Source organism: Trachinotus anak, unplaced genomic scaffold (assembly GCF_046630095.1).
Source record: "Trachinotus anak isolate AG129_WGS33_773 ecotype Australia unplaced genomic scaffold, CSIRO_AGI_Tana_v1 ptg000021l, whole genome shotgun sequence".
NCBI classification, from domain to species: Eukaryota; Metazoa; Chordata; class Actinopteri; order Carangiformes; family Carangidae; genus Trachinotus; species Trachinotus anak.
The window spans coordinates 5,709,282-5,734,000 of record NW_027273872.1 but is presented as its reverse complement, the minus strand read 5'-3'; the positions used below and the strand labels follow the sequence as shown (position 1 = coordinate 5,734,000).

Here is a 24,719-nt window from a genome sequence, read left to right as displayed (position 1 = left end):
AGTCAGATACACACTAACCAACAGGAACTCTGGGCTCGAGCTTGGGTTGGCACAGTCGTCACAACTTTACACTCCACAAATCACAACTTAGCTAAGTGAGCAACCACAGACACAATTACAGTAACTACTTGGATTCATTTCAGTTCCTCCATTTAATCAGCCACATATACATATATCACCTTGAAATGTGAACTTATGTGTCCTTGAATTGTTAAGATCTATGTGTTACTGCTGCTTTTTCATTGGGCCGAATGTGAATTGATTAATATGCATCTCACCACAGGTCGGTGATTCAGAGTTAGGCTACAAGCAAATGTGCCTCTCTGCTTAGTTTCCTCTCCCAAATGTGATGCAAGTTCAATATGGCCGCCAAAGTCCACAGGAGATTATTACTCTTAAGTTAAATGGAGCTGAAAGTGCTCTGTACCACTGTGTGTGTTTGTGTGTGTATGTAAGTGAGCGAGTGTCAGCTCCCATGGCTGGGCTCCAAACCCCTGAGTTCAGGTTGGCCTCTGATCATCTAAGCCACTCTTTCTTCTCACAACGGACAGCGCTCCAAACTAAACGCTCGGCAGCGCCTCACGTCTTTGACCTCACACTCACTCAAGTATTTCACAACTATTTGAAGTTCGGCGCCAGAAAAATGAACCAACTGCAGAACGTATCACATCTTAAACCGCAGCAGGTTGCGACGTTACATCTTAGATATTGATGTCAATTTATTAAACCTGTGCTCATCCAGGGAGGGTTTGCGGAGTGTGCAAACTCTTTTTCAGCACTTCCCTGCGTCACAGTCATACATTAACACACATTTACATCTGAGCACTGTCCAGTGTAACCACAGTCTGCTATGATAGTCCCACAGAGCGGATCCACTGTGCAGCAGTTGAAATTCAGTATGAGCTTCCAGACTTTGCACATTGGACATATTCCACTCTAAAATGCTGCACCCTGCCCTTTACCTTTTTAACACCAGACCTGCTGTTCTAACACGACTCCCCACTTTTTGCCAAAGCTATAAAGTCATATCAATCAAATTTGACAGTAAAATTGTCTCTGCCCCCGTTAAAATGTTTTGCCCTAAATTGCCTTGGAGTACAAAGTCAATCATTTAGCTTTTTTTTCTGCCAAAATTAGATGTGACTCAGACATATACAGACCATTTATTTCTTCCACCCTCTTTCTGACGTTTTGCAGCACCTTCTCCTCCCATTCCTCCTCCTCTTATCAGCGCTGCTTTCTTTCTCTTTCTCCTCCTCCTTTTTCCTTCTTCCATGTTTTCCTTGCCCCTGTTCCTTCCTCTAGCTCTCGTCACATCCTCATCCTCATCCTCTATCCTTCCTGTCAAGAATTATCCGTTATTCTTCCTCCTGTTTCTCTTATCTCATCATCTGTCTGTCAATCCTTACCTCGACAGTCTTACCTCGCGCTTTCCCTCTTGATCCCATTTCTCTCTCTTTCAATCCCTTTCTCTTTTTTCTTTTCATGCTCACCCCATCCCTACTCTCCGTTTTCCCTCCATTCCCCCCATCTTTCTCACCTCCCTTCCAACTTCCCTTAAATTCCCTCTCCATCTCTCCCACTTTTTCATCACTATTTCCCTCTTTTTTTTCTTTTCCACCCCTCCATCCCTCCATCCTTCCCTCCATTAGACAAGGTGACTCCTGCAGTAAAAGGCTCCAACCCTCCATTATACCACAGAGTAGAAAAAAAAAAACCTTCATGACATCCTGTCCCTGGTGGACACAGCATTGACTTTCTCATGCGTCTCCCTCTCACTTTGTCTCTCTCCCTCCGCTCTCTCTCTCTCCTCTGTCTCTCTCACCTCCTCCTCACCTCTCTCAGTCCCTCTTGATCCGTGTCCCTCTCCTTTTCTGTCTCACTCACTCTTTCTCTGTGGGTAGGGTCTCTATCTTTCTCTCTCAGTTGTTCCCTTTCATGCTGCCCAGTGGCCCAGTGTACACCATTTATTGCACTTCCTTCATACACACACACACACACACACACACACACATACACACACACACACACACACACACACACACACACACACACACACAGACCCTTTTGACCCTGCTATCAGATTGACTGTTTTGCTGAAACTGCCAAGAACCTGGCAAATACGATTACTGTAGTCTTCCACTAACCTAAGGAGACAGGTATATGCCATACATCTGTGTGTAGGTGTTTATGTGTGTGTGTGTCTGTGTTTGTGTGTGTGTGTGTGTGTGAGAGCTCCCCTATACATTGTGCTGACTGCTGGTCCTGTCATTCCCCTAAACTCAACCTGCCAGTCAAGCTAAATGATAAAAATGATAAAGGCAAATGTAGAGTTAGAATGGATAGAAAGCACTGAGCTGAAATTCCTTTGGTAAGATTTATGTTTTACAGTTTTATCTATGTCACGTTCTGGATGTTTATATTGTATCCAGTCGTACCCAATCTAATAGTATTTTCCTTAATCTAATCCTGTCCTGTCCTGTCCTGTCTGGCCTTGTCAGAAAGGTCATCATGCTAACCACTCCTGTGAATCTCCCACACTGTGCTGGCTTCTGTCTTTTGGCATCTCGCGCTTCAGGTTTCTTCTTCTGCTCTTGAGCTTATCATGAAGTCAGGATGCCGCAGGAGAAAATGCCTGATCTCTTTTTTTAATAAAAAAAAAAAAAAACTAGATGCTGCAGAATATTTCCTAGCAATGTGTGTGAAGTATGTGGCAGGTTTCCTCACAGAGGAAGTGATGAATTAAAACTTACTGTACGACAGAAATACAAATGTAGCTCGTAAACAGCAGTGAGAAAGCTCTGTCCGTCCACGGAAAACTGACTCTTTGCACCACCACCACCACCCACGCCAAGAGATAAAAAGAAGAATACATTTCAGCTGATTTCTTAGTATTCAAATTATTCTAGCTGTAACTGCCTCTTTGGCCCACTAGTGTCAAAGCATGCAAGTCTTATAATGGATGTGTTACTGTATTTCTAACATTTAACACTACTGCAGGTCTTGAATTGGCCATATATTGCTTTTACACTCTTTCTCCTCTGCCTCCTGTGTTGATAGCTTCTGAGTTGCTTCGTACCCGTGATGAACAGCCACCAACCAACCACTTTATGAAAAACTCTCACGGAGGCCTGGATCATGTTGTGAGGCAACAAGAGTTTTATCAGCAGTTTGCAGAATATTCCTCAATAACATTTACCCCCTTGTGCTATTTTCGTAAGGACACTGTTGAGCTTAACATTTAAAGTAAAAAAACAACACAAAACAAACTGTTGCAAGAACCTTGTTCATTTATTATAAATGAGAAGTGTCATATAACTAATTAAATTAAATACAAAATTTATTCATGCCCGAGGGGGCAATTTGATGCAAGCTGCAAACATAACATAAAATCACAGCAAACAATTAATTCACACACTAAAAGACAATGTAAAAATGATCAACACATTCACATAGAGATGAAACAAGCCAAGATAAAAATGTTCTAATAGCACTTACAAACATTGACTGACTCATTTGAATAGTTCCCCACACTGTCGTGCTGAGAGTTTACACAGACAACAACAAAAGCAATAATGCTAAGTAGTAATGATGATATTCAAACGGTCTTTATATCTGACATGCAGATGTATTTGATCCATCATGATATCATGAGATTCTGACGGGCTAAACCCGATTTCTTGAGACCTACATAAACGTTGTACAACAGTGAAGAGACAAGTGGTGACTGTGATCAGCCACAGATCCACAGTGTGTGTACAGTCGTAGTCATGCTCAGATCACAACATATGTGACTCACTCATGCTGGGAGGCACATAGCTGTCGCTGGATTACAGAAGCATGGACGCATCAGATAAGGTACAGCTGTTTCATATGCCCTCACATTACACCTCAGTGCCCACACAGACACGCTTTTTATCTTCTGTAGCCATCGCGTCCTCATATTGTGCCTTGTTTTCTATCTGCCCGCCTTCTCGCTCTCTCACCCACTTTTTTTTTTTTTTTTATTGTGATAAAATTTAATTCATTTTTCCCACCGGGTCCACCCGTGCTCCACATCGACACACTTATAGTACCTTCAGGTGGTTTGGAAGAGTGTGTTCAGAGAATGTAATATGTAATTTCTCCAACAGTACAACCGTACAGTTTATCAGTGTAAGAACAAAAAAAAAAGAAAAGAATCCACCCCGTGGCTTTACTTCTTTACCTTTCTCCTTCCTGTCATCCTCTCCTTTCTCTTCCCCCTCGTAAAACGCCTCCACGCTTCACGCTTCCCTACCCACAATGCAGTGCAGGATGGCCGTTTGTTTGAATTATGACAACAGCGCCTCAGAGAGAGGTGAGAACATTGTGTCGGCTGCATGCACATGCACACACATGCACAGACACGTTTCTGACCCACACTGTTGTGTGTGTCTGTCCTTGCAGATGCTTGCCATCAGTTGTTTTTATGTTTACCACAATTCCAACAGCAGACAGCTCAAGCCAGGCAACTGTGCATGTTAAATTGTACAAAAAAATAAGAATGATTAGCCTCCTTTGGGGGAACAGAACCTCTTTAAATGAAGGTAACACCCAGGCCGACAATGCACACACACTTCACAAAGTCATTTCTTCTCCCACCAAGCATACTCTGTCTTTGCCAGGAGTGGTGGGGAAGAAGAATGGAGACATGATAGCCAGCTTCCTGAAATCAGATTGCCATTTTTCTTTGCATGACACCGACCCCCTACGCACTTCCTTAAATGGCAGGATGTAGCTGATTCATTAAAGGTTGTTACCAGCCGAGACAGGAGGGAGAAATGTCAATAGCTTTGTCTGAATTGTAACATATTTAGCGAGACAGCGTTGCCCTAACAGTTGCATTTTTCATCACGGTGATAGGATTTGTGATTCGGTTTTAATGAAACATTTACTCAAACTCACATTCAGAAAAGTGCAGTGGTTACTTTCAGCTACAGACAGACTACAGCAGATTAGATTTTTCAGAATTTTGCAGCGTTGCTTTTATTCAACTTGAACTTTAACGTTACACAAATATGTTTCTCTCTCTTCTCAGTGTTTATTTTTGTTGCCAATAGAGTTACAAAAACCATAAATCCACTTCAGGCAAATGTAAGGTTACATTCAGTTTGAATAATTCACATTGGATGGAAAGCCACTTGGTATCCTTGACTGCATGTACCAATCCCAGTCAGGAACACAGTCAACAGAGGTGGACTTGTAATTATGTGGAAAACATGTCATGGCTTCCTGTACCATTGAACTAAAAGCAGACTCGTCATTTGCAAGTCAAAACGAACCCTTTATTGTAGAAATCCTCATTTACTGCATTAGGGCCATGTGAAGTGGCAGCCATTGCAGATGTCCGTCCACCCTGCATTAATCCGACATCAGCAGGACTGCAGGTATCCCAGGCATTTGGGCTTGGAAATGAATTGACGACACAACGGACCTGCTTTGATTATCTTGCTTATACAAATGAGTTAGTATCACAATGTTATAACCAGAAGGGGGGGGGGGGGTTAAAGGAAAACAAAAAGGTTTAAAGATTGTTAAGGAGAAGGAGAGAGAGATGAGTCCTCTCATCAGCCCTTCATTCTTCACATTCCCATCACTTCTGTCCTTGGTCCACTTACATCCCCTCACCCTTCCTTTGTTTTCAGCTTTTAGCTTTTCAATCTCCAACCTCCTGCTACTTTACTACACTTTTACTCTCAGCTTTCCTCCCTCCTGCAGACCACCCCTTCTTTTTTATTTCTTTTATTTCCCCGCTCTCTCATTTTACCCAGTGTCTTACTATATGTCTCCTGTCCTCCCTCAGTCCTTCCTTCTAGTTTTCTATCTGTTCCCTATCATTCACCTGCTCGAACATTTTTTGTAATCCTTTCACCTGTTCTTCTGACTCCTTTCACCCTCTGTTCTCATGCCATTTTTTCTTCCCTCTTTCAGTTTTTCTCATCAGTCCATTCATCCCCAGTGACTTTTTATTTTTCTTTCAGTTTGCTCATCTGTGCATTGCTCATCTTTCTTTGTGTGTTTCTATGTAAATGTGCAGTTAGACTGGCAACGACAAGAAACAAGTGATTGGTTCCCTTGATAGACAAAAAATAGTAGAAAGTAGAGGCTTGTGTTGGAGAGATCTCAGTTGCATGACTTAGATATAAAGGTTTATGCAAATGCAAAGAAACCTTACAAAAAAAGTCTTACAAAAATAGTCTTACAAAAAAAAATGTTCCACTTTAGACCAACAACATTAATAAGTCTAGCCCAAATTATTGTAAATATACATTTATTAGCAATTTATCTCCCACATTTGGCTAATGTAGACATCACATTCAACAACAAAACAACAAAGTCTCCGCAAGTATGAGCCAAACAATTTCAATGCAGACATTTGCAGCATTTCAGATGAAAATAGAAATTTCAGGAATTTTGGAAAGTTTGGACATTTCTGGTATTAGACCCGAACATGTGCTATTGAGGTTTGAAAAAAAACAAAAAAACAAATGTGTTTGGAATGCGTCTCCATCACAATTCACTGTGTCCTTTCTTTATAATAAGAAATGTTCTGCACCAGGCAGAAAGGAAACTATTCTATAATTTCCACACAAAAGCGGTGCTGTTTCCATTCATTTTCTCATTTGATGAAGCTTTATTTGTCGATATGAATTGGATGGAAACCCCACTATAGTCCATCCTCCTTCCCTTCCTCTGTCCTGTCATTAATTACTCACTCAGTAGTTGTTGCTCACTGATGGCTTCATGAAGTGGCAGGGCTGCTGTGTGTGTGTGTATTTATGTGCGTGTGCGCATCCCTCCGCTCCAGATGGTAGCAGAGGGATGCATTGAATCAGTCTGCCAATAGGCCTTATGATAGACATGATTAAACACACTAATTATATGGAAGGAAATTAAATTTTGGACCCCTGTTCTATCCCCCCTGAAATAAACATCTGCGATCTGAACACAGGAAAGCACACACAAAGACTGTGAATTCAACACAATGGTACAAATACAGAGAACACACATACTCACACAGGCACACAAAGTACACCCTCATCCCAGATTGATACCAATCATGTCAGCTCTAATCAGGGTGCTTGGTGTACAAAGCTGTCAGAGGAATCCAATCATATCAGAGATGATGGAATCGTTTACTTTGGATGAGGATGGAGGACGAATTGCATGGCCACCAGTGATTCACCAGTTATTCCCAATTCTAGGAAAAATAAAGATGTGAGGTTTCTTCAGGATGGTGATGATATGTTCTTAGGATGATCAACACACAATCCTGGAGTTACATATAGTTTGAGGAGTTGAGGATATTTCCCTGTCAGTTCTACAGAGTGCTGGGAATCCCCCATGAACCACTCTGTAGAAGTCACGAGTGTCATTGAGGTAATGAAGACATGTTAGAGTCATGTGGATAAAGATGTGGGAGTATTCAACTCTGCAACTTTGAATCCAACACAACAAATTCTCACATAAACAACAAAGAAATTATTTTTCTTAAATTTTAAGTGACTAAAAGTTCATGGTCCTGGTACAAAGAAAAAAATATATATTAACGGTTGTTTGAGGACAAGTGCGAACCACAGTCTCTGTTGTCAAAGTCAGACAGACACTCAACCGGTCCTCCTTATATCTTCGCTAAGACGTTACTGGATACTGGCATGGGACCTGATTGACTACAATATTTGCTCATGGCGACAACAGTAAGGTTAAGGGTTGGGAAAGTTACGTCAAATAAACCATGGCTAAGGCATAGTTAAGATTAAACGAGAACACATCATTAAGGTGAGGGGAAGATCTCGGTTACGGTTCATTAAAAGGTGAGCAACAACCTCTGCACCCTTATTTTTGCTACATAAATAATGCACTGCTTCATGCACTGAATATTAGCAGTGGACATATATTGTGAGGTGCTAAATTGTCCTGTACGGATGCAATTACCAGGAACCCTAATCGACATCTTTGTTTTTAAGAACGGTACAACCATAGTCTGTGTTACTAAAACAGCAGCACTGAAAATAGAAAGGCTTTAAAAACTATAGTCAACTTTGGCTGTGCCATGTGTCTCCATATGGCTGATCGGGCTGTCTGCCAGTTTGCGATCCTAGAAAAAAAAAAAAATCCTTTTAATTACATGAAACACAAATATGGCACATCCATATGCTGGTATTATCCCCAGACTGACTATATTTTAGAGTCCAGTCATTTAACAGATGCTCGCAGTCACAGCTCTCAACAAGTAGCCAACAAAGAAAAAAACTATCTTAGATTCAAAACATAGCCTTTGACAAGAGTACAAATCCCATCAGAGTATTCTTTTACACCGTTTTACAACAGTCCACTTGTTTAGTCCCCCACATTGATGATCCGAGTGATCATTACAAATTGTGCTCACTTGATCAAACGTGGCTTTGCAAGGTGGTAAACAGCTTATCTCTCAATCACCTCTAAAATATAATTGCATTGCATCAAAGCAGATCAACACGTCTCCTCAGTCTCTGGAAACCTTCGGAGGGCCAAAAATAATTATGTTCCAATCCAAACCTGGCCTGTGGGCGCAGAGTTGTTTGGAATTTACTGTCCTCAGTCCAAACTGAATTGATGCCAACCGTTAACCACCAGCACCTGGTCAATATCATGTAGAAACACATGAAAAATGTGCTTTGCTGTGCTACGCTGGGGACTGCTTTCCATGAACCTGTCATGCATGTCAGGGCTGTCTCCAGCATGTGATTCAGACAAGCACAATCACAGTTTTTACAGTTGTAATTTTTTTTCAGTTTTGTCACCATGTAACTGTCATTGTCAGTGCCTTACAGGAGCTGAGATAACTTCAATAAGATGTTTTTTTTACATCTCTCTTGCCTGAAGCCACTGCTTCGGAGCCTCTCTTTGACCAGCGGCTTCTTGAAATGTGGCTACATATTGAGGTTCACCAGTAAATACACTTTTCAGACACTCTGAGGACTTACATAATGCTCAAATTGTCCTCACACACCCACACTGATGTGCACATACAAAAACAAACTAAAGAATATGTTGCTCCTGGAGCCCAGATGCCATTTCTGTTGACCCACAGAGAAAACCCAGCTCTGGTGTTGGGAAGCACCTTCCTCAGGGTTAAAAGCTGACATGACTGATACAACAGGTGCTGCAGTGTGCCGAGAAAAACGGCAGGGCTATGTGGGGATAAAGAAAAGGAGATTTAAAGGGCTGATAAAAGAAAACAGGGAGAAGAAATGGATTAGTGATGGACAGATGGAGTGTGAGAAGAGAAAGGGTGAAGGGGAATCAGAGATGAGAGGAGACGAGAGGGCACTAGAGGGAGAAAAAAATGGATTATGAATGGGGAGAGGGAGAAAACATGAGCGTTGGAGGAGATGGATGCTTGGAAATAAGGGGAGAAAAAAGAAAAGAAGAGGGTAGAAGTCAAAGAAAAAAGGGATTAGGGATGGAGGGCTCTAGTGGAAGAGAAATGAGATGGAGAAGAAGACAAGGAGGAGAAGATTAAGGTGGAGTGATATGCTTTCATCTTCTAGTGTCTGGAGAGCAGACAGTAACTAGCCATGCTGTGTGTGTGTGTGTGTGTGTGTGTGTGTGTGTGTGTGTGTGATTGTGTGTGTGCACATGTCCACCTGTCCGAGTGTGTGTGTGTGTGTGTGTGTGTGTGTGTGTGTGTGTGTGAGAGAGGCTAAATGCCACTCATCCTTCCTGGTGGAGTTACAAAAAACAAGAAGACACTTTTATACATCTGCCCTTTGTATCTTTCCATCTGCAATACATTCATCTGCTCCTCTGCAGAAGAAGAAGAGAGAGGGAGGAGGGACAGAGGAATGGATGGATGAGAAAGAGGGAAGGGAGAGAGGGAGGGAGGGAGGAAGGAGTGGAGGTTTCAGGGTTGTTGGGTTCATGGATGGAGGGATGGATGGCGGCGAGGAGGGGGCTTGAATACCTAGAGCTGAGCAAATTAAAGTAAAAGCAAAGGATGGATGACAGAGGGGTACAGGGTGCATCTGGGAGTCCGGTGAACAAGGCTACGAGCGAGCCAGAGGGAGGAGGGGGAGGTAGACAGAGAGAGAGAGAGGAAGAAGAGTAGGGAGGTAGAAAGAGAGAGAGGAAGGAAGGAGAACGGGAAAGAGAGGCAGAGTCGTGACTGTAGGTTGATTTACGGAGGCTTTCCTTTTAATGAAATTGTTTCAGTGACAGAGCCGGTAAAAGGCCCTTAATGGATTGGCTGGCCTAATGTAATGAAATTACTCCCTCTTTCACTACAGAGAGAGAAAAAAAAGAATAAAAGAGGACATGGGGAGGAGGAGGAGGAGGAGGAGGAGGATGGGAGAGGAGGGGTGGGAGAGGAGAAAATGCAATTAATATTTACAGAACAGACAAGCAGGGTGGGCTTTAGTAGCTACAGCTCGCTCGCTCTCCTCCTCAGTGTGTCTACCTCTCTCGTCCCTCTCTCTCCCGGTGGCCAGTGTACGTTGGGCGTACGGCAAGGGAGGGAGGTGATAGGCTGACGCCAGACAGGCCACTTCAGCGCACCGGTCTCCTCTCTGGCGCTCTCCTTTTCCTCTCCTCCTCTCCTCAGGGCTGGCCATATCAGTGCTGAGGTGAGAGACTTAACCTTAGCTCGTGTGCTATCGTCTGGACTGGGTATCCCTGGAGAGTGTGTGTGTGTGTGTGTGTGTGTGTGTGTGTGTACCAGTGTGTGTGGGAGAGTGAGTTGATGCCGGTGTCTCCTACTTGCTACCTTAAGCCCACCACTGAGGTATCACCTCACACACACCCCCACAGGCACACACTCATTCACGCAACCCATCTTTTGTTAGTCCCTCCCCCAGCTGAGCGGACCCTGACGACTTGCGCCTGACTCTCTCCTATCTCTGTCTCTCATCTGTGTGTGTGTGTGTGTGTTTGTCTGTGCGTGTGTGTGTGTGTGCATGGTGCAGGCAACTGGACAGCAACCACATCAGCTGCATCGAAGATGGAGCTTTCCGAGCGCTGCGCGATCTGGAGATTCTGTAAGTAGAGAAAAACCCTGGTTCTCTCACTCTGACTCCTGCATCTCTCTCCTCCTCCTCCGTGTCCTCCTCTCACCAATCCCCTCTTCTCCTCTCTCCCCCTTTTCATGTGCTGTCTGTGAAGCAGGAATCTCTCCTGCGCTCTCCTCTCGCTATCAGCTTTGTCTTTCCTGTCTTATTCTTTTTCTTCGTCCTTTTGTGCTTCTCCTTCCTTTCATGTAAAAATTCACATCTTCTTCTCCTCTCCTCTCCTCTCCTCTTGTACTTGCATGTCATCCCTCATTCCTTCCGCTTCATCTACTTTTCTATCTCATCTCTTTATCTTTCTCTTTATACATGTCTGCTGTTTGTCTTGAATACAAGAAAAGCTTCAACTTAAAGATGCTGTTGTTGAGAGAAGGTACTTTCTTTCCATGTTTCTGTGTGTGAATTATATTTAGCGATGTCCCTGTGTGTGTGTGTGTGTGTGTATGTGTGTGTTTGCGTGTGTGCACTGAGGTGTGCATCTAAGTACTTGTGTGCATTGCTTGCAAAGATGAAGTGTAGCGTACCTGTTCATTCACCAGCAAATGTGTCGTCCTTGACTTACAATACACTGACACACAATCACGCACGCACACAGAGTGAAGAAAAAAGTGTATCTGCCACCTGCTGTGGTTTGCATTTTCTCTGCACCATGTGTGTTAATGCATGTGGGTGATTCCCTCTGCATATAGGAATACGTTAATACTAATACGCCTGTTTGCTTCCAGCTGCATATGTGATTGTGTGTGTGTAGTCGAGTGTGTGCAAGTTTGTGTGTGTGTCCGAACTGTCCACATTTTTAGAGCTGCTCATTTGTCACTATGCTCAGAGGTGTGAATGGCAACTGTGCGATGCTGGGTTCTGCTGGGCAAGGTGTCTCCACTTGTACGTGTGCAGGTGGTTGTGCACGGATATGTGTGTTTATGTGTGTCCATGGTGTGCATTTGTTCTTGCACAGAGGCAGATGCTGTGCTTCACTGTGCATTGTGCAGCTGTCCAAGAATATACTTCTGCAACGTTTTTGTGATAAAATCCAGTACATGAAGGTCACAGTGTCAGGGCTTAGTCTTGTGCAAAAGCAGAAAGAAAGCGGTTAATTTTTTTTTTCTCTCTCCTTTGGTGGGCTCAAGCATTGGTTCGTTTGTCTGCAGGGTTGTTGGCAATGCAGTCATATTATGCTGTGTGGTGCTGAGAGGTGAAAAGGTTAGTTGTAATGTTGCTGAATGTGTTTATTAGAGGGTAAAACTGTATTGCAAATGAGGCAGAGAGAAGCACAAGGACAAAAAAAAAAGACAGAGGGAGAGCAGGAGATAAGAAGAGAGAGCAGAGGAGGAGAGAGAATGACAAGAAAGAATGAGAGCAGAAGAAGAAGAGATGGTTGACATCTCTCTCCCCCAGCTGCTGGTGTCCCTGTCCCCATTTACAGCGTTGTACAAATGCTGGTTGATCAGTACAAGTGGACATGGTTGAGGTTCATTGAGTGAGACCCAGAAGAACAGGCTCATAACAGCAGTGACACAGTGTTCGAGTGGAAATTTGAACAGGAGGAGGAAGTTGGTGACTGTCATGGTTTGAAAACAATGTAATGATAATCAGCTGCTTTTTGCATCAGTTAGGCAGTCTAAATGAATAATATGACTCTAATTGGTTGCCTCTGGAAAAAATCTGTCTCATTATCACATAAAGATCTACTATACCAAGAAACATTGTGGGAGAGACTATTAAAACCAGAGACCATTATGTAAAAATGCAGAAAATTTCTGCTCAGGATATGATACAAACCAGAGCTGTGTTCACGCTATTGGGTACATGTGTTCATTTTTTGCTCTCTTTTGCTTTTAAAAGAACACATGTAGTACACATGCAGCAAAAAACTACAACCCACTCACTGAAATCAAGGAATCCACCTCTGAGCACAATGTGCAGTTTTATTTTCTTCTTTATATTCTTCTGATAATTTATTTAAAGTGGGATCAAGGACAATATTGAAGAGGTTTTTATCCTGATTATACACAGTAGCACACAGGTGATTGTGATGTTAAAGCTCATTGTCGTCCCCAGCAGCACCACACACATCTTGATGAGCATCCTGCTGTAGATGTGACTGCTGCTGGTGCAGTGTGGTGCTGCCTGATGTCTTCACATGAATGATTAAAGAGAGCAGATGACACAGTGGAAACTGGTCAGTACACGGCAGCTTGCACTGTGGGTCACATTTTACTACTAATTCTAAATGTTGAGCATCGAGAAGGTATTGTAGATCTTTCTTTTGTGTGTGTGTGTGTGTGTGTGTGTGCGTGTTGCAAAATTTTATTTTATTTCTTTACCACCTTTTATTCAGCCTGTCATGTCTCCTTCTCTAGGTTTTATTTCCTTTTAGCAAAGTTAGCCTTTTTTTGATTCGCCAGCCCCCCCCCCCCCCCTTTTTTTTTTTGCTCAGCTCACAATGGGAGTGATAGGGGGCAGATAGAGGGGGATCGGCAGCGCGAGATACAACATATTAGCAATTCATAAGACTCTGACAGCTGAGTGCTCGGCAGGATTTACAATTCACTGTAAATGCGCAGCCGTTTCCATTCACAGCAGACAGCATGACAGCACACAGTATATTCAGCGAATGTGACGTTTTAATAAAGGCAGGTGTGAGTGTGTGTTTGTGTGTCTGTCTGTTTGTGTGTGTGTGTGTGTGTGTGTGTGCGCAAGCGCTTGTGCACGTGTGCAAAGAGCATGAATGACAGTAAGCAATTCTGCTGCAGGACTGATCTTCATTTCGAGCATCTTAAGGCACGCTCACGCTCACGCTCACGCTCACGCGCAGATGTATGCGTGCTCACACATATGCAGATGCACACATTGCACACAAACACAGGCCCAGACCCATCTGTTCAGTTCTTTGGGGTTCATTTTCGTGAACGTAGTACAAGATGGGACGACAGAAGTAATGTGATTGGAGGTCATGTGACTGCGCCATCAGGTAGGTGTATTTGCACACCTGTGCCCACAAACCGTTCTACATGAATGTGTGTGTGTGAGTATAGTCTTGTTCTTCTATCTTTTTGAGGACTGGTTCATGTTTGAAGCTTTCATAGTGAGAGCATTTTTAGAAGTGTCGGCCATCAGTTCTTCAAAGAGCTGTTTGAGGGTTAAGACTTGGTTTTAGGGTTTAGGTTAGAATTCTGAAAGTTTAAGGTTTAGTATTGAAATGGTTAATTGATTAATCCATCAGTCAATCAATGATTCTGTCTCTTATAAAGCAGTAATGCGGAATATTAGTTGATTCCATCATGGGGATTTGCTGCTTTTCATTGTTAATATCTTTAAGTGTTTGAGCGATTTCAAGACGTCACCTTGGTCTGCGGGAAATCTCAGGTATTTTTAGATATTTTCATTTTATTTTATGTCGTTAACAAGTTAATTTGAGTGATAATCAACAAAGAATTTCTCAGTAAAAATAATCGTTAGGTGACGCTTTATTTAGAGTGACAACTGGGATTAAGCATGTAGCTGTGATAGAGGTCAGGCTCCAGGCTGGGAACTGTATTAAGTCAAATATAAAAGTCCATGTGTGTGTCTGCATGTGTGTTCCACTGTGGCTGGACATGCATGTACCAGTCTGTGTGTGTATGTCTTATTTGTTATTTGTGTGTTTTTTGAAGTAATCTGCTGGTCAAGAAGCTGCAGTTAATGCATGTTGATGATGATCAGTCCAAAAGATGTCCGTCTGTGTGCATGTTTGCAAATGTGTGAATGTACTTTTAGATATTTTATGACTGTCTGAACACTGGTTGAAATTGTGTTACACAACAGACTGTATGTAGGCTGGCGGGCAAAGGGTTACGTGTGTGTGTGTGTGTGTGCGTGCGTTTCTGCCATTTGTGTGTGTCATGCTAATTGAAAGAAGCACAACTCTGTGTGTGTGCCGCTAACGAATCTCCACATTAATTAATCTAGTCATTTTTAATTAGCCGCTGTTCCTTGGTAGACTAGGTTTTATCTGAGCTGCTTAATATGTTTCACAGCAGCAGCGTTGACGAGTCAGAGCTGAATACTGGGGCGTCGGGCTCATTTTGAAAATGCTAAATGGATTTTTTTGAGTTTGTTAGTTTATTAATCTTGTTGTAATTGTTGTGGAAATAAAGGGGACTGATTGGGTGTTTTTTGTTATTATTATATCAGACAATATGTTGAAATTATGAGACATTTAGAAGGACACGTCACAAAATGAAAAATTTTGGGCGTGTGTCAATGCGGTGAAAAGGCAAAATCGTTTATCTTTGTTGGACAAACTGATGAATATTTATTAATGAATCCTAATTTAAAAAATATGAAATCAGTGTTAGTATAATTTACTGTCAACAGAAATCAAAATTTGTCACTTTTTCCATCTTTTTGACTCTATAACGCTTTGCCGCACATTTAATGCGATTTCACATGTGCGGACACATCCTAAAGCAGGACTCAGCAAAGTATAGAATAAAGTGTACACTGGTCACACTGAAGTAAAACGCCCGAAGGTCTTCTCACTGATTCATGGATGCTTGACAAAGAACTCGTTTCTATTTTCGAAGAAATGAACACTTTCCGCGAAGTTTGGGGTAAACCGGTTTGAGATGCCGTTAATCTTTACGTCTCGGTGTGACAGAAGAGTTTAGCTTCCCGGAGAGATTTTAGGAAGAAAGATGGAAATTACCAAAGACACTTACAATCACCATTTCCTTTGATATCTGGTCCCTTTACTCATATGTCCTTAGATAGTCTGTTTCTCCTGCTTCCTCTTCGCTCTGCTCTCTCTTTCATGGCTGCCAGGATGAAAGTGGATGATCAGTGTTGTAAAAGCAAGGCAGTGCTGGGCTATGATTTATTTAGACCCAAAAGGACTGCGGTTACTATCATATCTTCTCTTTTTTTTTTTTTTTTTTTACTTTTTTTGCAAGAAGAGGCCAGAGACGAGAGATGTTTCAGTGGAGGGTGTTCACAAAATGGAAGAAAGAGGGATTTTACGGGGAGGGAAAGAAAGGAGAGAGTGTGGTATCGGTGTTGTAAAAGCAGCCTGTTTCCTGGACATCATTTATTTATCTGCAGTTGGACCTGAGGGGAGGGAGGGAGGGAGAAACCAGGCGATACAGAGGGAGAGATAGCAAGGGAAGGAGGGAACTCCAGATATATGGAGGCAGATGGAGGCGAAGATGAAGAGATATAGGTGCAGAAAAGGAAAGATAAAAGGCAGAGGGATAAAGAAGACAGAGGGAAAGAGGAGGAGGCAGACAGAGACAAGACAAATACAAACAAGAGTGGACAAAGGAGGGAGACAAAAACTTGCAATTTGTTGCAGATAGAAAATGAGGCAAGGACAAACAAATGTAGGACACAAAGGTGCAAAAGACACGAGAGAACGAAGAGGAGATGAAATAAGAAACAGAGAAGCAGGAAGAAACACTGATGTGACGTTAATGGGTTAAAAAAATAGAAAATAGATTGAAAGGATCAGAAGGAGGGAGCAGAGACGCATTAATTATTGATGGAACAAATGTCTGACTGACTGACTCAATTTGGCCCTTTGTTGTTTCCAGACCACCATGACTGTCAGATAGACTCAGAGCAGCATTTCTCAAAGTGCGGATGGAGTCCCCGACTGGGTGGCTGATGTGTTGATTTTCTGGTTCCTTTGGTTTTAATAGCCCAGCTTGAAATGCAAACATTAGCTAAAAAAATGCAGAATATGATTTATTTCAGTTGAAAGTTTGATTGATATTCTTTTTTTTTAAAATTGCATATAAGTCTGTGTTTTTCCTGAAGTTGTTTTTTCTTACCTGAAATGCTAATAACTCATGTTTTTAATGTTGCACACAACACATTTTGATAACATCTTTAATCAGTACTTACCTGCAGTTGAAATATATTAATTACTTTAATAGTATTAAACATTTTTAATCCCTGATTCTTATAACTGATTCATATAAACACAAGTCACCCCAGTGGATGGATAAACATGCTGAATTGCTGAACAGTGATTGCCTTAAGTGCATAAATAAAGCTTGGCTAACTAGTTTCACTTGATATTTGCCTTCATAACACTCACCTGAGTTGAAGCCTGCATTTCTAAGCTGTTGTCACAGTGTGACTGTGAGTGCAACCTGACCTCTGCTGCAGGTCATCTCCTCTCCCTCCTTAATATCCGTCCAGTCATTTTGCGCTGGCCTGTAATGAAAATAAATTCCAGTTCTGTCGTGGTGAAAAATTAAAAAAGGAAATTAGCATGCTCTGGTGATTTTAGGTGAGCTCACTGCCTGGAGATAGAGCAGTGAGTCTCTTCGGCTGGGAACTTGCCAGTTGGTTTCTGAAATTAACTTTTTGGCTTGTCCGCAAGCTCTCATATGCTAACCAAACATTACTCGCCAGGAGTCACTTTCGTGGCCAAAATAATGTGTTTACATGTTTCGCTGAAATACTTAGCCCCACCTACCTGCTCCCGTGGACGTCTACATTTTGATAGAAGCAGAAAGTTACAGTTTTGTGGAGAGCGGTGGAAACAGGTAGGCGATGAGGAGCCTTTTTGATACAGAAACAAGAATTCGCCTGCTGGTCACAGGGTGCACCGTGCACAGCAGGGATAAAGATTAACAGGCCAAGATCAAAGACTTTATATCACAGAGGTGTTCAAATGTTACTGTTTTGAAACATAAGCCACTGTAGTGGATGCGCCGTATTGATTCATTGACAGACAAATGCAGCAGACATTTGACATTTGCTGTTGTGTCAATTTCAAACCAGGCTGTGTAATTTAAAGCCACACACACTGTGGGGAACTAAAGAAACATTCTTATGCAGTATCTCTTAACGTCGAGCATCAAAGCTGCCCTTTAGCAGGGTTTCTGCTCTGCTGTGAGATCCAGCTGAAAGGTGTGACTGATCAGCACGGTATCTCTCAGAATTACATTCATCCTGGATGATTCTGAAATGCACAATTTACATTTATGCTTGGCATTTAGTGCCAACACAGGATTTAGTTTGCCCTTTATGTTGAGGTGAAAAGACCATTTTGGAGTAACCCTGTTACCTGACAAGGACGTTGACATTGGGCGAGTGTGTGAAATATTATATAAGACGTCTTTTAACTTCCAGTTCCAGCAATCTGAGATTATGGTTAGTGTTTAGTGTATGTTAAAGTTCAGGAAAGATGTTGGTTAGAGCAGAGCTGAGACAGTTAAAGCTAACAGCTCCTCTTCCACAGCCAGAAGACCCCTCCCAAAATGGCATCGACACAAGCTGCTTAAACCAGTGTTATTCTTTTGTTTCACCAGACGAGTCGGTTCATGGTCATTCCTCAGGCTATGTTCTGTGATGCTCTTCCAGGAATTAGTTGCATTGATTACGTTATATGAAAACAGCTGTCGCTTCAAAGGTGTCCACACTGGTTTGATGATGGGACGCTGAAGTTCCTTTAAAGATCACAAACCTCCTGAAATATTCTTTCTGTCATCTACAAACACAGAGACGGACCCGAGCTTGACCCATTATTCTGTCACTTAAAATCACAAACAGATTGCAAGACACAGTTGCTTTAACATATTTGTCATTAAACACCTATCAGAATCAATTAGAGCTGCACAATATCTCTAAACAAGTGATTTTCCTAATGACGATCGGCGTTGATGCATGACAGTGAACTTGGAAGTGTTGACATTAAATGAAAAGATTAATCTTAATTACTTGACAGCCTTTATCTCCATACAAGCTTTCAGAGGCTGCTGAAGTTTCTAAACACATTCTGTTCTCTCCTGAGGACAACAGCAGTGTTGGTCTTTGGTCTCTGTATCCATTACAAAGGTCAGGACCATGCCCAAAGCTGCAAGTCCTGAAAAAGATTACAGCTAATAAATATATTTGTTCCACAACTGAGACATGTGCTAATTAAGAAAAGCAACAAACACAAAGTCTGTTTTCCTCCCGGTGTTTATCTCACGTTTTGCTGGCCAAAACTGTGATGTCGCCACAAACACATGAAGGGAAACTGAAGCATGACTGAGAAGAGTAAAGAGTAAAGTGTTAAACTCAACAACCCCACAGTCGGCTCTCTAACTCTTCTAACACTTTGATTCCACCTTTTTTTTTTTTTTTTTTTTTTTTTTTTGAAAACCTTTGATGGTCAAAGCTGTATGCGCTCAAACTTGTAAAGCCAATAAACACAGCAAAAGTGGAAATGTAATTATGTGATAAACACAGTCTTTATATTTGGCAGAGGAGCCGCTCGATCCACTTTGTTGGTTCGATTCCCGAGAATTCCTCGTCTCTGCAATCACGTCAGTGCAGATGGTAGGCATTCCTCCTGTAGCAACTAATGACTGTGTGTTGGTGTGTGTGTGTGTGTGAGTGTGTTCTTACTCAGCGAGAGCTAATTTAATGTTGAGTGCCCGTGTTGAATGCAGGCCAGCCTTCCTTTGCTGTACCCTGATGTCCTTCCATATATTATTGTCTTCATTTGTATCAATGGAGATCAACGCAGAGCAGCAGGAAAAACCTCCTTTTATCCCAAAAATATGAAGGTACATTTTATAATGGTGTTTCCTATATTTTACACATGTATCTTTACATTTATTTTTAGTAGCTTAATTAACTACAGTGGTATATTCAGTCTTCCTTTGTGGTCTAGGGATTTTAGCCACTAACCTGTGAGCCAGTTTCTGTAACCTTTAGCTTACAGGCAGGTCTTTAATTGAACACCTTGTCAAAATTGGTTCTGCAGAGCTTATCTTAATTTATTATTCTCTGTTCAGTTGCATTTGTCTGTAGTAGGGCACCGTTTGTAGATTGATCGCATTCACAAGGGCCAACCAATCATTACTAATGCCCTGCAATGTCTCAATCAATAGTATATAATCTATTTGAAAACACTTACCAAATAGCTAACACCTAATTTGGAATTCCACTGTGTTTTAGCAAGTGTGTCTTTGAATGAGTTAATCCAGTTAGTGCATGTGTCTGCCAGGCCACATCAGAATAAATGATGGGTCCCTGTGTGATGATGAATGGTAATTTAGATTTAACATAACTGGACTAACGAGCACGCTAATGACTGCAAAGCTAGTCTGGACAGCTCTCACCCGACAGGCTCACGCCTTGCATCCCAATGAGCTGGGGAAAGGGCACCCATACACACACACACACACACACACACACACACACACACACACACACACACATGCAGAGGAAAAACATGCCCAAGTGTTTTAATAAATGCATGCATACACTATCAAAAATTCACAAATGGTTCTAGCAGGGAAGCGTTGTGTACGCCTCTAAGAACTCCATGAGTAGTGGAGAGCAGTGGTGTCAAGCTAATATGAAGCTGATTAATTAATAATTATGCACAGGCCAGTTTTCAACCAGTTGAATTAGATGTGGTTTTTGTTCACTGATCTTTCGACTTGAGTTTTCTTTTTTTTTTTTTCTCTGCTGACAATGAAGATTAATGAAAATAGATGATAAGTACTTGATCATTTTCAGATATAAATAGAATTAATCAGTTTCATTTTTCAAAAGGGTCCCTATCTCGGAGTCAGAAAATGTAGAGTGGGTGAATTTTCCAGATCTGAAAGCGGTTTATTTGTCAAGGTGATGGTAATATACTCTATGTGCCACTACTCTCTGCTGAGTTGAACCACATCTTTTTCTAATGTTGTCTCTTTAGTGTTTCTTCCTTGTTGAATGACATGTTCAAACGTGGGATGTGACTTTATGACAGTGTTTGTACATTACCATTATGGATTTTCTGAAGCCACTTATTGCCTTCATATGTATGCAGGCTCGATACGTTCAATACCATCTGAAATCAGATCATTTCCACCCACTCAGTTCTTGGAAAAGCCAATAAATGTCCATCAGCATTCGGAAACTATTGAAGTGTCCTTTATCCAGAATCCCAATTCTTACATGGTTAAGTACTGGAGGTTTTTTCTCCTTTAGCTTAAAAAACAAAAAGGTATGATTTTGGCATGTTATGATTATGTTTTCAACAATTTCTTCAACTATAAAAGAGTGTTTGAAGCACAGTAGATCTACAGTATGCTACATGTCATTAGTTCAGCCCCTTTCAAATCTGCATAGATTAAAAATGCTTTTGAGAATTCAATGCAGAAACCCCAGACGTGCTCTCCACATTCGTGTTCAGACTGCTTAGAAGCATTAAAAAGCAAATGTGCTTCAGATGAAAGTCTTGGATGAGAGCAAAGTATTTGCTGATAGCATCTTTTGCACGTACAGATAAAGGTGATGTTAAAAAAAAAAAAGATGTAAGACTGTCTGATGTAGCCTTATTTGATTCCCTCCTGCAGGACAGCCCACCTCTCTGCTGATACCACAGAAAAATGACAAGAAGGACAGGGAATGATTGAGCTTGAAAGACAGCGAGAGTGAATGAGAAGCAGGTCGGATGTTTTGGCAAATTTTGTCCACCGAATTCAAATGAATTCAATTTTTCAACTTGAGACGTTGACCAGGACAGACAGAGAGGCGCGGTGTGACAATGAGAGACAGATGGAGAAAGAGAAGAGCAAGATGGTTAGAAAAGAAAAGAGAGGACTCACAGTGCTGTTACACGACACACAGGAAGAGTCCGGCGGGCTGAAAAGGACTTTAAAGAGCGGTGGAACAGCTGCATATTTTATGATTGCTTTTCTCCGTGAAGCACAGCTTTCTGGATGAGGGTGTGCCGCTCAGAGAGAAGGAGAGAGTGAGAAGACGAAAGAGTGAGAGAGACAGAGAGGATGGGAAGTGTGTGTGTGTGTGTGTGTGTGTGACAGTCATAATTCATAAGGGGAGACGGACAGAGTTGCTCAGTGCACTGTAGCTCTACAAGGTGACTTTCACTCAGCCTTTAACTCTCTCTCTCTGTCGAACACACACTCTCATACATTTCACTCCTCTCTTCTTCATCTAAAGTGGCGTCCCTCTTGTCTTTCAGCTTTTTTCCTTTCATTTCACCTTTTTTTTCACCTGTTTTTCTTTCTTCTCCAGCAGCTTTCACCTGCACTATTCACCTCTTTGTCCATGTACCTGTCCCTCCTTCACATCTCATCTGTATTCCCTGATTCTCCTCCCCTCCTTTCTTATTCCTGTCACTCTATTCTTTGCCCCCCCCCCCCTTCATGTCTTTTTAGCATGATCACAAAATCTCAAAACTCTATATCAGCCAAAAGAAGTCAGACTAGACTCTGACATCATCGATTCGAGTGAGTTCAGTGGTCATCCGACCGAGCACTGAGACCAGAATAACCTTTTCTAGCGCTGTTTTTTTCTATTATATCAAGGGAGAAGAACAGCAAGAAAAATAGAATGACGTGTATCAAACTTGTAAGCCGGAGGCAGTCAATTGTATTTCCACCCACTGAACTGTTGACTTCGTAGCCTCACTTCCAGCAGGCCTCCTTACTCCTCAAACTGTTTTTTTTTTTTTTTGATTCTGCCACGTGATGAAGTTAAAAAATACACACAAAAAAAAGAAGTGGTGGAATAAAAATGAATGTTAGCATTACTTTTTAATGATAACCATCTCATACACGCACAAGGAATGCCACAAAGAATAGTACTTTACTGCCAAATGAAATAGCTTACACTTGGCCAGCTGTGCACGCAATATGACAATGATGAACCCTTAATACAACACTGAGATCAAAAAGAGGCTTTTCTTATACACACATAAACTAAAATAAATCAAACCAAGATAGAAATAATAGAGATTAGTTTGTTAAATTAAATCTTTTTAAGTCTAAAAATGTCCTTTCTTGTATTTTATATCAATCATTCTTCGCTTTTATATTCTAGAAAATCGATAACCTTCAGTGGTGACCTCATCATGTACCGGGCGGAGTGCATAAAATGTCATATAAAACGTGTGTAAAATGTCAACCCATAGCACCGTCTCAACATCTCTCTGAATCGCAGCCTATTCCACACCTTTCCCTTTTCTTATGATCCCTCAGGGTACAACGTCCCAACCCTGTTTCCATGTGGTGAACACGCTATCATAATCATAATCATAATCAACTAACGAACAATAACAGTAATAGTAAGACACCAGAGGAGAAACTTGTTTCTTGAAGCCATCCAATATTAAGTGTGACATATGCTGCCATGTGAAACTGGTATTACTCATTAGTTTATGGAAAAATGCTCCTCCACCTTTCTTTCTAATATCTGCGTTAATAATAACTTGGACTGATAATGATGAGAATAAAGTGAAAAAAACTTCCCTTAGGAGGGTTAAGGGGATATGCTAATTAACTAAGCACAATAATATGAACACATAGATCGTCAGTGTTTTTCTGACTCAGTGTAAACAAACCTTTCATAGTTTCCACATTAATGTAAAGCCCATGTCATTCCTCCAGCTCATTTTCAGTATCTCTGTCATTCAATTGTATGTAAAAGAGTAAAAAAAAGTAAGAAAACATGCATCTTAAAATGCATCTTAAACCACAGGAACCAAAGTTTTGACAAAGTCATTCATGGGAGACTGAGTTTCCCCACACTGCAGCTGCTGACTGGAGTCTTAAAGAGCATAAAAGCAGCAGAATAAGAACAGCTGTATGTTTGCCCTAATAATAATCAGTATGGTGAAATACCCGGGGGTTTTGTGTGCGTATACATGTGCACAACATTTGGCGAAAGTGTAATTTGAGCTCACAGACTCACAATGATGCCAGATAGGGTAGTTGTTTGTGCAATTTCATCAGTGCAACTGTCAAAATTAAACAAGGGTTAGGGGGTTGAGAAAACCATGTCTGTATGTGTGTGTGTGTGTGTGTGTGTGTGTGTGTGTGTGTGTGTGTGTGCGCGCACGTGCTTGCCCTGAATGTCAGAACATCCCCAGTGCAGTTGGTGTGTGGCCAGCTTGAGCCGCCCCCAGTAACGATTGCATTTCTGTGGTTGCGTCCTGCATCCAGATCTGTCTTATATCCCCGACGCGTGGGCGCTGGATCGAAGCCCCTGAAACAAACCTTTCTTGAACCTAAAGTTTAGTAAAACACAGTCTGTGTGTGTGTGTGTGTGTGTGTGCGTGTGTGTGTGTGTTGTGATGTATGTGTATACCATAGAGGTCTCTGACAAACCAAATTCACTTTCTGGGGAAGTCTGCTTTCGAGTGTCTTTGTCAATACTTGTCCAGTGTTTGTTCCCTATATGTTTGACCACATCTTCTTGTGTGTGTGTGTGTGTGTGGACTTGTGTATCTGCCCGTGCGTGTGTGTACGAAGGGGTCAAAAGAGAACAGAGCAGTGCAGCTTTCTGCTGTTCAGTGATTTTGGTTTGGCTGGCCTTTTGGCTTCTGTTTGAGTCAGCGGGCTCAGCAGAGCCATCACACCCTGGCAACAACCAGCGCCCTGGCAAAAGCAGAGGGCCTGACCTTAACGAGAGAGGGAGAGAAAGAGAGGGATGAAGCAGTGTGGGAAAGAGAGAGAAAAAGCGAGAGAGGGAGAAGACAAGATGGAGGGTCAAAGAGAAAATTAGAGAGAGGGTCAGTCGCAAGCAGAAAAATAAAAGTTGGGAAACTGCTGTGTAAAAATTGTTGGACGGGGTAGTGAGGAAAGAGGGAGGAAGAAAAAGAGAGGGGGGGAAATATTCCTGGGGAGAGTGCTGAGATAAATGTAAGGTAACTACTGTTCG

The 24,719-nt window shown here is 41.9% G+C and overlaps 1 protein-coding gene across 3 annotated transcripts in view; it reads left to right on the top strand.

The window, feature by feature from the left end:
• slit3 (slit homolog 3 (Drosophila)) overlaps positions 1 to 24,719 on the top strand; it is a 242,787-nt gene that overhangs the window by 134,914 nt on the left and 83,154 nt on the right. For all 3 annotated transcript variants that reach the window (XM_071458286.1, XM_071458287.1, XM_071458285.1), the window contains one exon: positions 10,965 to 11,036. In XM_071458286.1, coding sequence (XP_071314387.1) covers positions 10,965 to 11,036 — 72 coding nt within the window. The remainder of the gene's footprint in view (positions 1 to 10,964; positions 11,037 to 24,719) is intronic.